The sequence below is a fragment of the Globicephala melas genome, chromosome Y (assembly GCF_963455315.2).
Source record: "Globicephala melas chromosome Y, mGloMel1.2, whole genome shotgun sequence".
Classification (NCBI taxonomy): domain Eukaryota; kingdom Metazoa; phylum Chordata; class Mammalia; order Artiodactyla; family Delphinidae; genus Globicephala; species Globicephala melas.
In genome coordinates, this window is record NC_083336.1 from 76,974 (window position 1) to 93,237 (window position 16,264).

A 16,264-nucleotide genomic window follows, 5' to 3' on the forward strand; every position below is an offset into this window, starting at 1 on the left:
AAAAAATTCAGATGTAGCACTAATAAATTATAATATAAACGTAATACTTTATAAGTCTCCTGATCGTTAAATTTTAACTTTCGTTTCAAAAAGAGTCTGTCTTGAGTTCTATCATATTTTGACTTTTGGACAAAAACCATTTACATGAAAATCAGAAAATATAGCTGTTAAAATAATATGAGTGGCATTTGCTAGTTTTCTTAACTAAAATGGAATTATAATTACTTCCTTTTGAAATTATATATACATGTGTATACATATGTGTATCTATATGTATGTATATATATATATGATTACTGTTCAGATTTCAATTATTGAAAAACTGTTACCTAAATTTAATAAAATATGCACAACTTTTTGTCTTTAAATTATTTCTAGAAAGTTATTTGAAAAAAGTACTTCATTAATACAATCATAAAGGCATTTCACCAGATAGGATTATAAATTCTCTAGACATTTGCATAACTTCATTTGTAGAACCTTACCAAAACTCCCTGGAACACTGTTATAAAGAAAAATGTGATAAAATGAGAATACAGGCCAAAAGCTTTAGCAAGTACAGGTAGAAAACAAGGAATTCTTACAAAATGGTTAATGGTTAATTAAGAGTAATTTGTTCATATGAAGTAAAAAACCTTCACCTTGTTAAAATTTACTAGTGATACAGAATTTGAATATATCTCCCCCTCCCCTTGCTGAACCATGTTGTACAGGCAGAAAATCATGAAATTTTAAGTCATGTAATCCAGAAAATAAGTCACTTAATATATTTGTTCTTAGAGTGGAGACCATCATTCTGACTCTCCTCTTCATAATAAACAAGATTTATCAAACCTACATCATGTTCTCTTTAAAATCTTAACTTCACTATTCATTTTCTACTCTACACTTTTCTGGTACTTTTTTATTGGTGATCACTGCAATAACTGAAACCTAACAAATCAGATGAAAGACATTTACTTTCAAAATAAACATACTTTTGCAAGTAATACTTTACAGTAGGCACCTCAGAAACTATCATATATGTGAAAATTCAAAAGTTTTCTTTATATTTTTACAACTATGTATTGTATTATATATGTTATACATGTGTGTGAATATATATGTACATATAAAATATATATAATCAGATTTGAAAATGAATAAAATCTGGGTCTTTACAGAAAGTCTTTCTACAACTCAAACAGTGGAAAACCCTTTGAACATTGAACAACTTTAACAAAAGATTCTGTACAATGCTAAAGTTTTATTTACACATACAAAATGTAAAAGGAGTAGTGTTTAAAATTACAGAACTCCTTAATATTTAACAGCAGGCAATCTCAAAAAAAAATAATAACATTCCATTCACAAATATTTTCAAGCAATAAATATGTATTCATAAATAGTGTAAATCTGTATTAAGATTAGAAACAAAATCACAAATTTAAAGTTTATTCCTTAGTCTATGTGCAATCGATTATCTTTGTATCTTTTGTTATTAGGCTACGAAATTTTTAAAAAAGTCTTAATTTGGAACCATTATGGCCTCAAAACAATACAGAAAAACAATGCAGTTAAAAAATATTTTTCTCCTTTAATTTTTCACATTAAAAAAGTTAACCAAAGATTTAAATTTATTAACTATCTTTGCAAACAAATGGCCAGTGAGGACAGTGTATCTTCCCCAGGAAACTTCTGAAAGGATAAAATATAGATGAAAACTAATTTATCAGTCCAGAAACAGAGAAACAAACAACAAAAAAGGTATCATCGAGCCAGTAGTCTGTTGGACAATGCCAGTTTTGTCAGATACCATAAAACATGTGATAATTATTACTAAGTAAAGCTGGATCATCTTGGAGCAGAAAAGTGCTCTCCTACATCCGGTTGTTTGACAATATTCTTGGAAGGTTGCATAGACATTAGCTTTTGGTCAGCACTCTTAAGAAGCAGCTACAAACCCAGTGGTGCAGAACTTTCCTGAAGATCAGAAAAGGTGTCATTTAATATTCATGGAACAATATCAAGAAGAGGAGGATGATACTGAAGGAGCCTAAAATTAAAAGTGAGGTGTATTAATTATTTTAGTATATCATTAATCCTTAAAAGTGTTCTCTAGTTCATGGCTATAAACAATATACAGCCTACTTATGAAGTGAGTTAGAAAGAAACATCAAGTCTTAAAAAAGTTCAATAGCCTGCTAATTGATGTGCTTTTATTGTGTCCTTTAGGACCATATTTCTAAGAGTTCTAAATTATTACCCTCATTTTTCTATACATCATTTAGTCACAAAAACTTACAGGACATACCAAACTGACTGCTAAAACACAGAATTTGTGAAAAACTTTAAAAATTTTAATTAAAATTTCACTAGTTATTGGTTCATGAACATTTCTCAGCTAGAGTATATATTGCACATATTTCTCATAATTTTTCTCTTTTTTAAGCAATCCTAAGCACCATTCAATTAAAAATACTACAAACTAAATTTCAATATTTAGAACAAAAGGCACTTGACCAGTATTAACAACTCATGAATAACTGTAATTCCCTTCATAAAGCCATTCAAAGTCAAAAGTAAAGGTTGGCAACCTTTGAAATTAAAACATGCAGAATACACATACTTCTGAATTTAGTTTCATGCATCTTATAAACTGTACCATTAGTCAAAATCCATCAAATATTTCCATGAGTTTAAAAGATAACAAGAACTAGGTCTTAAATAAATACAATTAAGCTCTGAAAATAGAAGAATATTAAAAACATAATGATTTTTCTTTAGATTATACCTACAGAATTAAGTAACCAACATTTGGTTTTATCAATTAAGCCAAGTAGCATAAAGACTATGATAATATTCTAAAAGTACACAAAGATTTTTAAATGTAATTACTGTTATTATTTAGGCCATTCCCACTGAAAAGGACAAACAGTAATATATATTAATTTGATAAAAGGCTTCCAAGTATGAAAAAGAGGAATATTTTCTTACACATCATCTATTGAACCAATGGAACCAATATACATCTTATTAACAAATATACATCTTATTAACCAATATATATCTTATTAATCCTTATTAACTAATTAGCAAAAACAAACACTGCTGCTTCACAACCCAGCTAACTATGTACTCTCACATGATGAATTCACTTACTAATGTAAACTGGTCATATACTTGCATGAGGTCCTCCATTTTGTATTCTTCTAGCACCACAAAATTGTTCAGATTTCCACTTGTTTTTCGTGCACAGTCATGGCAATGTACTATGTATGTCTTTTGAGAATTGCTTTCATTAGTGACAAAAAGAAGATCAAAAACCTCCACCTATTTTGTAAGAGAAAAAGCACTGAACAGAGACAGTTGAATTTATTTGCACAACTTATAAAACTATGGAATTCTACTTTACATGAAAATGTGGACAGTTATTTTTGTCTAAATGCTGGGACTTAAAAAAGCCACAGAGTTGTATGTCTGAGATACCAGGTTTATTTTGTAGGACACCCAAAGACAAGGGTAATGTTATATACTTAGAGATTAAACTAATGGAATGAAATCCTCGTTATAATCACTAATTAAAGTTTAATCAAACATTTATAAGGATCAGCCTATTTTTATTTTCCCCAGAATATCAGAACAAAAATAGAAAAAAGTGATAATTTTTCTACTTCTTCATGATAGTATTCATAGTGTTCTGGTTTTGTTTGTCTCTCTCTCCTCACACTGAGCTCCACAAAGGTTGTGACTAAACTATTTTATTCATTTTTGGACTCTTAGATATCATAGTGCTTAGTTTGGAAGCAAACCAAACCAAAATAATAATAATAATAAAAGTAAAGGAAAAAAAGAAAAATGGAAAAGTGAAGGAAAAATAGGAAATAAACACTTGAATGAACATGATGAGATTATTTTCAAGAGCCCAAAACTCATAGGTGACTAATAAAGGGTGTTCACTTCTAAGCCTACTATATTAAGGAAGATAAGTACAGGGTGTATTCATGAACTTTACCATACGGAGAGACAATAAGTGCATCTTAGAAAGAATGTTGAGTTACAATGACTCTGCCAGGAAAGTGGATAATAGACAGAATACTTGTTTTCATATACAGAATAGATTCTTATATATCTGAGGTATAATACCTAACCAGAATCTGTTTGGCCTTATAATAATATACTTCAATGAGGCTATACAATAGTAAAACAGCCAACAGATTTAATCAGTATATCTCATAAGTGTAACACAGTTTCAAGATCTAGTTCAGACCTTTCCAAGTTCTAGGCAAGTGATCTGACTTCTGCTTGACTTGTTCAGTGATTAGAAACTCATCACCTCAAATCGTCTTGGAACAACCTAATTAAACTTAAAAGCTTTTGCACAGCAAAAAAGAACCCCATAAACGATACGAAAAGACAGCATTCAGAAGAAAATATTTGCAAATGAAGCAACTGACAAGGGATTAATATCCAAAATACACAAATAGCTCATGAAGCTCAGTATCAAAAAAACAAACAACCCAAACAAAAAATAGGCAGAAGACCTAAACAGACATTTCTCCAAAGAAATGACCATACAGATGGCTAAGAGGTACATGAAAATATGCTCAACATCACTAATTGTTAGGAAATGCAAATCAAAAGTACAGTGAGGCATCACCTCACACCAGGTACAATGACCATCACTAAAAAATCTACAAACAATAAATGCTAGCAAGGGTGTGGAGAAAAAGGAACCCTCTTGCACTGTTGGTGGGAATGTAAATGGATACAGCCACTGTGGAGAACAGTATGGAGGTTCCTTAAAAAACTAAAAATAGAACTACCATATGACCCAGCAATCACAGTACTGGGCATATACCCTGAGAAAACCATAATTCAAAAAGACACATGCACCCCAATGTTCACTGCAGCACTATTTACAATAGGACACAGAAGCAAACTAAGTGTCCAATGACAGATGAATGGATAAAGAAGATGTGGTAAATACAGTGGAATATTATTGAGCCATAAAAAGGAATGAAACTGGGTCATTTGTAGAGAAGTGTATGGACCTAGAGTCTGTGACACAGAATGAAGTCAGAAAGAGAAAAACAAATATAGTATACTAACACATATACGTGGAATCTAGAAAACTGGTACAGAAGAATTTATACACAGAACAGGAACAGAGATGCCACATAAAGAATGGGCGTGTGGACACAGGGGAAAGCGGAGGGTATGACGAATTGGGAGATTAGGATTGACATAAATACACTACAATGTGTAAAACAAATAGCTAGTGGAAACCTGCTGTATAGCACAGGGAGCTCAGCTCAGTGTTCTGTGGTGACCTCCTAGCTGGGTGGGATGGCGGGGTAGAAGGGGGGGTCCAAGAGGGAGGGGATATATGTATACATATAGCTGATTTACTTCACTGTACAGCAGAAACTAACACAACACTGTAAAGCAATTACAAAAAAAATGCAGAGTTCATAAGGTTTTCTATTACTATGAACAGGCAGTAACATACTTTAGGGAGCCCAGTAAAAAGGTTGCGTTTCTTCAACTTGTCATCATTTGCCATTTGATCAACTATCCTGTTGATTTTATTTTCTAAACACTTCTCCCTTCCTTCTCCCTTTATTTTATATCCCTAACACTACCTATGAGTCTCAGCCCTCAGTTAACTTCTCTTAACACCATTCTAGGGATCTCCCTGGCAGTCCAGGTTAAGACTGTGCTTTTACTGCAGGAGGCATGGGTATGATCTGGGAACAAGATCCCACATGCCTTGTGATGCAGCCAAACAAACAAACAAAAAAACAAATAAACCAAACACACTACCCATTCTGTAGTCTCCCAACTAGGCTCTTCACTTTCTATCTCCATCCTCTTCAATGATCAACTACCACTCTCTGAAACACGTATCATGACTTGAGTCGGTTGCTCTAAAACTTTTAACGACCTTAGGATAAACATCAGATTCCTTAAATTCAAGATGCTCGCAGCTACACACCATCTCTTACACATTCTGAAAATATGTGCTACATTTTCTAGCCACATTGAACTACTTAACCTCTTTATTATGTACACTACTTGTTTCCCCATCTGTAACACCTAATGATGCTTTATTCTCCAATTCAAGCCATTTTGCGCCTGCTGAAATCAAATTCATGCTTCAAGGGGCTCCGATGGTAATGTTAGAAAGTCATTTTTCGTAAATATTTGTATAATAGTCTGTATATATGACCACAGTCATTACGGTTTCATATATATCACATTTAGTTGTTAACAAATTGTATTATCCAAGTAGAATATAAGCTCCTCCAGAACAGCTACCACATCTTTATCTTTGTACTTTTTAAAAGTCTTGGTCACAAGAGAAAAAAATTAAAAATTTATGAAATTAACTACAAAGGACTTAACACTTATCAGCCTAGACCTATACTGAAATAGATCCAGTTTGCTGGCAACTGTGTACTTACTACGAATTGTTCCTGATTTAAAATCTGAGATGATAATCATCTGGTAAGAAGGTGCAACACAAATACCACTGTTAGGAGATACTTCTGAGTTAATATTTGATGAAATATTATACCATCAAATGAAAATTTAATACAATTGCTATGATAGTCAATTTCAATAAAATACATTAAAGTATAGGTAAATTTATAATTAAAAAACAAAAGAAACCAAACCCTAGAGAAACCACAACAAAACTGTCAATAAGAAGTTACCTCGCAAATGCTACAGTAATGCGCTGGTTCATGATTTGTCCGCCCATGCCATATAACCTCTTTTCCTGCTGTAATAAGAGCTTCCCTCAGTGTCTGACATTGCTTTAGAATTTTCATAAGACAATACCTATTATGGAGAAAAATTATTGTGACAACTGAATACTGAGTATTCTTAGCACAAAAGAAACACCAAATAGAAATAACTTTGACATTCTTGGTTCTAAGATCTATTCACATAATTTTCCTTTTTTCAATTTTTCATATCTAGTAGGCCTAACAATGATAATACTAAAGCACTGAAAGTTGAGAACTAATATTTGAATATAAAAATACAATGCTGTCTACCAAAAAAAACCTCACATCTTATTTGAAGATATATTCTTACTTTTTACTTCGAGTTAGACAACTGAGAGAGTTTCCCTAAGAGTCAATTTCTTCATCTTTGAAATGAACAGTCTGAACTGCAGGCTGTTTTTTTTTTTTTTTTTTTGGGGGGGGGGCTCCGGACGCACAGGCTCAGTGGCCATGGCATGTGGGATCCTCCCGGACCAGGTCACAAACCTGTGTCCCCTGCATCGGCAGGCAGACTCTCAACCACTGCACCACCAGGGAAGCCCAGGCTGACTCTTTGGTTATAGCAAGGTAAGAAGGTACATATTTACATCTAGATACAACAGAATTATTTTTATATAATTAATTTTAAAATTCTGAATTATGTAAACAATTATCTATGAATTATGATATAAAATTAGTTTAACTATAGTACTAAAGGAAAAAAGGGTATTATTGTTTCAATTTTAATTTGAAGGTAGTATAATGGAATCTTTATATTAACACAAACTTTTTTGTAATTTACACTTTCCTTACGTGCATACTTCTGATGCTAACAATATATTGAATTCTCACAAAAAGTGTTAATTTTTCTATAATTTGCTGTCACCACTTAGAATTGTCTATTACAGTTGCCACAAACGTGTCTCAAAGTTCTCCTTTGAATGCAGAGCTGGACTAGTTGATTTATGAGGTACATTTCAACTCTAAAATTATCCTAAAAAGCACAAAATTGGTTTAGCAAAAATGATGTCACAACAATGTCTGTGAATAGTATAACCGCCTGGAATCATGATCAGATTAACTTGGACCTCTTTGATATACTGAATTACTACTAACTTAGAATTTGGAATGTATTATTATACATAAACTATTATTTGAAAGAAATGATATTACATTAACAGTATCTGAAACTATCTTCCTTATCTTTATAGGCTTTTAGTCTTTTTTTCCCATTAGAATGTAGGATTAATGAGAGCAAAGGCTTTGTCTATTTTGTTACCTGCAGTAGGACTGTGCCTGGCATAGAGTAGGTATATAACAAATATTTGATTACTAAGCAAGAAAGTAAATTCTACAATATGATAAGAAATAGCAGATTTAGATTCCCTTTATTTATATTTCTACGCTATTTGTTATTTGCCAGGTTAAACTATTATTATCCGTTTTTTAAAATCAAAGAGTAAGTCTGGAATAAATTTACTTTAAGTAAAATCTTGTTCATTTATTTAAAAACATAAAAAGCATAATAATATTAAATCCAAACTTGCATGAAAATTTTCTTAAGTATCACATAAAATCATACCACTTTCAATTTGCCTAGACAAATTCTTTTCAGTTTTTAAGAAAAAAAGCCATGCCTTACCTGTATTTGGATATCGAAATAAGAAAAGCTTTGTAGTGTGGTGTGGTGTGTTTTTGCGTGTGTGTTTGAAAGAAGTGCTAGGACAAGCAAGAAGTAAAAATTCAGTTCTGGAAAGAAAATATATATCACACTAGACATAGCATTTCTTGATGTCCTCCTACTACCCTTCTTCACTATGGTTTCACCTCTGGGACCAGACACCTTTTCACATAAGTACTGCTTCAAATTATTTATTTCACAGGAAAATAATGACTAAAACTCTGAAAATTTTTATTTGCACAGACAGCAATGCTCATAAACTTGACAATGCTATCATGTGGGAAAATAAAATGTTAATATTTTATTCATGAAGATAGCATTCATGAAGGGTTACATACATTAGGCCACCTAAGTTTTATGCTACCTAAGCCCACCATCAGAGGCATTATTGTCTATCCTATTTTACAAACAAGGAAAATGGACAACAGAAGGGTGAAATTTCCCAAAATAAGATCCCAAATGATGCAAATACTGGAGTAAATAAAAGTTAGGCTGACTCAATATTAAAGTCTCTCTGACAACAATCTCAGACTGTCACCACAATTTTAGTAGATGCTACGGAAATTAAAAACCAAGAGATGCCTTGCCTTTTCCAGCCTACCTTACTGATAGAGGCATGTACAAAAAGTGAGCCTAATATACGGTGATAATTGTGGGCATACTACGAATCATTGTAACTGGCTTCATTTACCATTCAACTACATAAAGAACACGGTATTTATATTACAAAGTTGAATCAGTATCAAAAGATCTCATCTACTACATTATCGTTTAATTCCTTTCAAGGATTTTATCAAAAGGAATGCTCTAATATTAATGACCATATGAGTTTCATGAAAATGAAGAAAATCAAAGCACTGTAATAAATGTAATAAATTTCAAATATCTTCAAACATTAATTATAAATTGAAGAGTGAGGATTCCCTTAAACTTTCAATCAACTCATTTTTTAATTAAAACCAAGAAAGGAGAAATATTTATTTTGGAGAATACAGATAAAAATCAAGAATAAACAACACCTCCATTAACTGTATTTTAAGCTTTAAAGTACATATTTAGTGTCCCCTCATGATACAAAAATAATACTTAGAAATAGGGAAGGAAATTATTTTTCAGCTATCCAAGTAAAAATATATACACTCAACTTAACCCCAATCTCAAATAGTGACCAAAGAAACAGTATTGTATATCTCCTGATACGATACAAATAGAAAACACATTATCTCTTTTCAAAAATGTTTAACCTGAATCTAATATAAGGAAACAACCAGACAAACCCAAAATGTGAAACATTCTAAAACGCACCTGGCCTGGTTTCTTCAAATAAAAAGACAATGTCATTAAGAACGATTCTTAAGAGACCAAAAAGACATGACATGATTGAATGACTCCAAAAAGAACAGCCAAATACTATATTCAGTGTGAACTCTGAATGACTCTAAATTGGGAATAAGAGTGGACTAAAAAGAAGCAATAGCTTTTAAAGAACTTTTTGGACAGGTGATAAATTTTAACTATAGATAATATGATATTCTGATTTTAGTTATCTTAGGTGTGACAAAGCTACTATGGCTATGAAGGGTAAGGCCCTTATTTTTAAAAGATGTAGAATAAATTAGGCAGGGTTCCATAGATAGTAAGTAAATGTGGCAAAAACTTAAAGTAAACTAAGATGAAAAATCTATCAGTATTCAGTGTACTATTCTCTAACTTTTCTGCAGGGCTGAAAAAGTTTATACAATAATATAATTCAACTTGTGTAATTCAATTTTTGTAGTGCAGCTATGTTTTGTGGTAAAATTTACATTAAAAAATATATATCTTAATATGGAAAGATACAGGAGTTGAGTAAATTAAAATATCAGTGGACTTAAAGTACTATTAATGCAGTCTTTCTGTGATGTTTTAAAAATAGCTAATAGTTCAGAAACCTCAGCATCTCAAATCTTAGCAGGGATTATATATAAGCTAGCTCCAGCTATCAGTCCTCTATACTAGGTAACAGAGCTATCTACCCCTCTGAGTGTTTATAGAAATTTTTCTTTAAACATTCTGTGAAGACTTTAAATTCTTCATGTTGAAGAAGCCAGGCAGTAACATCATTATCAATATCTAACTCATTCCTCTCCTTATTCTTTAGTCACAATCTCAGTGACAAGAGCAAATGCTGTGTTACAATCTCGAATCAAGCAAAACAGATTCCTCCCTTATCTCAACCATTCAACCATGAAATATATCTTATTTTATTCTCTAAATTCTGGCTGCCTCTTGTCTGAACAGCAGTAATTACCTTTCAATTCATGCCTATATTCTTCCTATCTTCATCATACTGTGGCCAACTGATCTAACTTGCAAATTTGATTATTTTTACTTCCAAAATTAAAAACTTTTCTCATTAGCAACTGTTGCTGATGTGAAACATACCTGAAATTTTTAGCCAAACAGTTTATATATGTTCCATAACTATTATGAATGAACAAGTTGAGCTTAACTGCAAAGACACAGTTTTAATTCTGATCCACATCAGGAGAAATTCAGTTCAGTTGTAACACAGAGGATTTGTGAAAAAGTTTTGACAGTAATTTAAGTCAAAAGAGAAATTTATACACTGAGATCAGTTATTACAGTGATTCCTCAGGGTTTAGGATTAAAATCTTTGAAGTCAAGTCCATTGCATTCTAAACTGACAGACAATGATAATCAACATAATGAATATGCTTTTCACTCATGATTCTCCTTGCTGCCATTTCTAGGTGGTATCTGGAAGAATATGAAGTAAAGTACGAATGAAGATTAGTCCAATATAGTAAAATGGCTAAGTTGTAGAAATCTGAAAAGATGTACTAAATCACTAAGTCACACCACAGGTTTCTGGCTTTAGAATGCACTGATACCAAACTTGAACTAACTACAAAGGAAAAAAAATTAAGCATCTTATAGAGTAGTTTAAGAAAAGAAAGATAATTCAGTCTTAAACCAACAAAAAAATCAGTAGTTGGAAAGTGGAAATAACCCTTGCCATTTTAAAATCACATAGTGCAAATACAAGCTAAGTGGCAAAGCACTTATAGTTTAGTTACACCAAGTATTCCTAAGGTTTGTAAAACTCATTTGGTGTTTAAATCAGGCTACTATAGTTATTACGTAGCTCATTTACAGTGCCCATTCACATTTCACTACAGAATTATTAATATGCTTAAGAATGCTGTCCTATACCCTGCTAGTATGGGTGGTAGGGAAAAATATGTATCTTTTTAAAAAATTTTTTGGCTGCATTGGGTCTTTGCTTCTGCGCCCATACTCCCTTTAGTTGCGGTGAGCAGGGGCCACTCCCCACTGCAATGCTCGGGCTTCGCCGGCTTCTCAGGCTTCTCATTGTGGTGGCCTCTTCTGCCGTGGAGCACAGGCTTCACGTGCGTGGGCTTGAGTAGTTGTGGCACACAGGCTCCGGAGCGCGGGCTCAGTAGTTGTGGCTTGCAGGCTCTAGAGCGCAGGCTCAGTAGTTGTGGTGCACGGGCCCAGCTGCTCTGCGGCATGTGGGATCTTCCCGGACCAGGGCTTGAACCCACATCCCCTGCATTGGCAGGTGGATTCTCAACCACTGCACCACCAGGAAAGCCTCAAAATATGTACCTTTTTAAAACCAAAGAAAATCTGAAATCTAAAAGACATCTGGCCCGAAGAATTCAGGATAAGGACTATAACCTAGAGTATTTCCTCTGTAAAGTCTTTCCTGAATTCTCTCTTGAAAGAGCCATCCTCTATGCTCCCCCATTATACCTTAGCAACAGTTCCATTAAAGCAAAGAGCACATTTTTCAATAGCTGTGCAAAGAGTACATTGTTTCTAATAGCACCCTAAAAATGTATCACACCTTTCAAAGCATCCTGCAAAGTACCTAGGCACCCAGTTGGTTCACAATAAACACTGACTGAATTAAAGAATAGAAAGACCTATTTATACCTCAGTAGATGATACTGGTAAGTATTCCTTATTTTCTTTTTGGTTGATTTGTTATACTTAAGCATACTGTATTTAGCTATGACCCAACTATAAAGAGGTTTAAAATAGTAAACATAGTGGTAAAAATAGAATATTTAAGTATACATCTAAAAGTAGTAGTGTGAGAAATGACTATCAAGAGAGGTGGATGTGGGGGAGTGTCAAATTCTTTCAGAAATTCATGTGCTAGGCTTAAAAATGTAGATTCTCAAGAATTCTACAATTGTGATGTCTTATATTTAAAATGGCTGGTCACTGGTTACCTCCACCAAGTAGTTTCAGGGATACATCAGAGTCAAAAGCCATACTGCTATGAATGGAGGAATGAAAAAGACAAGCTCAAAGCTAACACATGAAATGACTCAAAGAGAAGAATTACAAGAAAGAAACTATTTAGGAATCACCACAGCACATAAAACAGGTTAAATTAATACCACCTCCTTCTGACAGGATTTAAGGACAAAAGCAATGATAAGGATACAATAATTAAACAGCAAAAAAACTTCTGGGAAGACAACAAAAACAATAAATCTTTGTTATTTCTTTAACAACATATTCTAACTGCTCTCCTGCCTCTCTCTGTTCATTCTCTTATTTAGTTCCTCATTTTTCCTGTTCGTAAATACAACTACTCTTTGAAGCTCTATTCCTCATTGTTAGTTCTCTTCCTGTAAAGGTAATAATCACAAAATAGTAGGTAAAACACTCCAGTTAGTTGGCTCCTGCTTTGCTCTCTAAAGTTATTTCCAATAGCTTTTTCTAAAATCTGTTTCCATTTTCTCAGTCTTGCTACTGCCCCACATGAAGTGATGTGTCCCAATTACAAACAAAGACCTTCCTACTGAACCTATATAGGTGTTTTAAAATGCTGATTCTGCACCTAACTAGATAGGTGACCTAAGCCTGGTGTAACTGAAATAATTTTTGTTCAGCACTTAGAATAAAACTTAGTAAGATTACAAAGTACTACTCAACATCTAAAACCTACTTAATATGGAAACCCAAAGGGATATTTCATTCATTCTTTTCCCACATCAAGTTCTCTACTCATTCCTTCTCCTATACCTTTGTGCTTCACATAAATTACCTTGCTTTTCCAAAGAACAGCTCCCCCCAAACATCCCTGATTCTGTAAGATCCAAGATATATAACATTAACATTTTAAAAAATTAGGATACTATTTTTTTTTACTGAGTTGTAATTGATGTCATTGATACATTTTAAAATCTACAACTTTTAATCCATGTATTTACATGCTCTACAACTTTTGCCCTCCTACCTCCACTGTCTCTCCCCATCTTCCCTAAATGAAGACAGGAATTTGCACAGAATATTTATAAATCTTCAGGGCTCAGCCCAGTTCCATCTATTCAGCTAGTACTCAAATATTTATCTATTAAAGGAAAGACACTGCAAATAAGCATTGGTGGTGAATGAAAGTACATTTTGAGAGGTGGCTGAATGACCCTGGTCAACATTTTTTTTTTTTCCGGTACGGGGGCCTCTCCCTGCTGTGGCTTCTCCCGTTGTGGAGCACAGGCTCCGGACGCGCAGGCTCAGCGGCCATGGCTCACGGGCCAAGCCGCTCCGCGGCATGTGGGACCTTCCCAGAACAGGGCACGAACCCGTGTCCCCTGCATCGGCAGGCAGTCTCAACCACTGTGCCACGAGCGAATCTCCCTGGTTAACATTTTTAATCAGAGTGATAACAAAAAGAGGAGCTAATTCAACATGCGACAACTAAAGTTGGAAGTAGAATTCTGAAATTATAATAAATGCAGTCAATATTCAAAATGATTTCATATTCTATAAGGAAGTATTAAAAACCTCTACAAGAAACACAGCACCAATAAGTAAATACATTCACTTAGGGTATTAAATATATTTTTTTAAATGTGTAAGGAAAATATGGATGAAAACTATTTCCAGTAATTTAAATAGAAGGAAACCTGAATTTGTATATTCAAGTCCAATATTAAGACAACTGCTAGGACAAAGACAATGTAATTTAAAATGCCACCATAGAGAAATGGGAACATTTCCATTCATGGAAGGCAAGTCTTGGTGTCCTGCATTTTAAATACTGATAGAAACACTGACACACTGGAAGGGGTCTAGAAGATGTTGAGAACAATGAGGGTAGGGAATGAAAATGATCGAAGTGAGAGAAGTTTTAAGTTTATGAACCAGAGATAACAAAAACACAAGATGATAATCATCTTTTCTTGCTTCCTTTTTCCTTATCTCACTATCCAATCTATGTGTAAACATCCGAAAATAGACTGCAGTGTGATACTTCTTTCCAGTTCCACTACTAGAATCACAATCCAGGTTAGTCTGGATTTCTGCCAATTGACTTATAACTGTTCTCTTTAGTTCTAAAGAGAACTAGTTCCATTCTCCAATCCTTTTTCCACAAATAGACAGATTCACATTTTAAAAATGTAAATCAAAATCTATCCCTCTCCTTCTTCTACACACGTAGAATTAGTACCTAAACTATTTAACAGTGCCTACATCTGTAATTTCGTACCTCACCATTTTCATGAACTCATTACCACAGCTATTCCCCTCCTTCATTCCGTTACAGCCATTTCTGTCCCATAAATACACCAAAGTTGTTCTCATTTAAGACTTTCACTTGTTTTGGGGGACTGAAATGCTTTATCCTAGCTCTTCTTTTTAGTTGTCTCCTTTTTATGATTCCGATCCAAGTATGGAAACCATGCTCTCAGAAGCCACTTGAACAAAAGTGCAGCATTCTTCACCCCCTAACCAAAAAACAAACAAATTTGCAAAAATAAATTTTACTCATATTACTTAACAGTAACTTATTTATCTGTTTGGGAATTTGTCTGTCTGGCTTCACTACAGATTAAATCTCACAAAGGAAGAGATTTAGTTTTATACTCTGCAGTATCTATTTTATTGCCAAGAACAGCATCAAGCATAGAGTATGTGGTTCTGAAATACTAGTTGAATGTTATTCGTTTTGCAAAAATCCTAAAATAATCTGGGGCATTGAGACAAAAAGTACATTTTGGATCAGCCTTTGAATATATTCATGAATTAGAGCTGAGGTAATGACCATACTGAAGAAGTTACCAAATGACCACCCATAAATTGTGGATTTTTAATAGGACTTACTCTGTTAGTTAAGAATTTGAATAACATTCTTTCAAACTTTTCTAACTTTACTTCTCAAACATTTAACAAAAACAGAATGTGTCAATAAGTAAAACAGTGCATAGGCACATTACCCTGACCCTGCAATTTCTGTCTGGATATATTGGTTAGAACAAAATTTTGAAAATAAATTTGAAATTGTTTAAAATTAGCCAGCACTATTTTTAAAGATACTGGGAGACACTGTATATCTTCCTCTCCCATTCACAAAGTTCATAAACATAATATACAGGCCCTGAAGGGACTTAAGAACAACTAAGAAAATTACTGGTTTAACTATTTAGCCTGTAATTTCCCAAATTCATTTCAGCAGAGTTATTTTTCATTAGTGATGGAGTTGGGGGAGAAGGGCAAGAAAAGCATGTAAACTGAAATCTGGAGAAGCACTAAGTGGCACTGCCGGAAAAAATGTACAAGAAGAAACATCATGGTTCCATTCCATACCACTGCAATAAAGCAAATATTGCAATAAGGCAAGTCACAATTTTCTGGTTTCGCAGAAGTTAGGTTTACTATGTATGGTAGTCTATTAAGTCTGCAATAGCATTATATCAAAAATAACAATGCATACACCTTAATCAAAAATACTTCATTGCAAGAAAAATTGCTAATCAGCATGTGAACCTTCAGCAAGTCATAATCT

General features: G+C 33.4%; 1 protein-coding gene across 8 annotated transcripts in view; it reads right to left on the reverse strand.

The window, feature by feature from the left end:
- Positions 1–426: 426 nt before the first annotated feature.
- LOC115849624 (lysine-specific demethylase 6A-like) overlaps positions 427–16,264 on the reverse strand; it is a 163,803-nt gene continuing 147,965 nt past the window's right edge. For 7 of the 8 annotated variants that reach the window (XM_060293133.2, XM_060293130.2, XM_060293132.2 and 4 more), the window contains 3 exons: positions 6,699–6,825; positions 3,142–3,312; positions 427–2,035 (listed from right to left, as the gene is read on the reverse strand). In XM_060293133.2, coding sequence (XP_060149116.1) covers positions 2,006–2,035; positions 3,142–3,312; positions 6,699–6,825 — 328 coding nt within the window. In that variant the 3' untranslated portion in view covers positions 427–2,005. Of the gene's footprint in view, positions 2,036–3,141; positions 3,313–6,698; positions 6,826–15,076; positions 15,207–16,264 lie in introns of those variants that run through there. The other variant, XM_060293134.1, reaches the window with a different exon arrangement.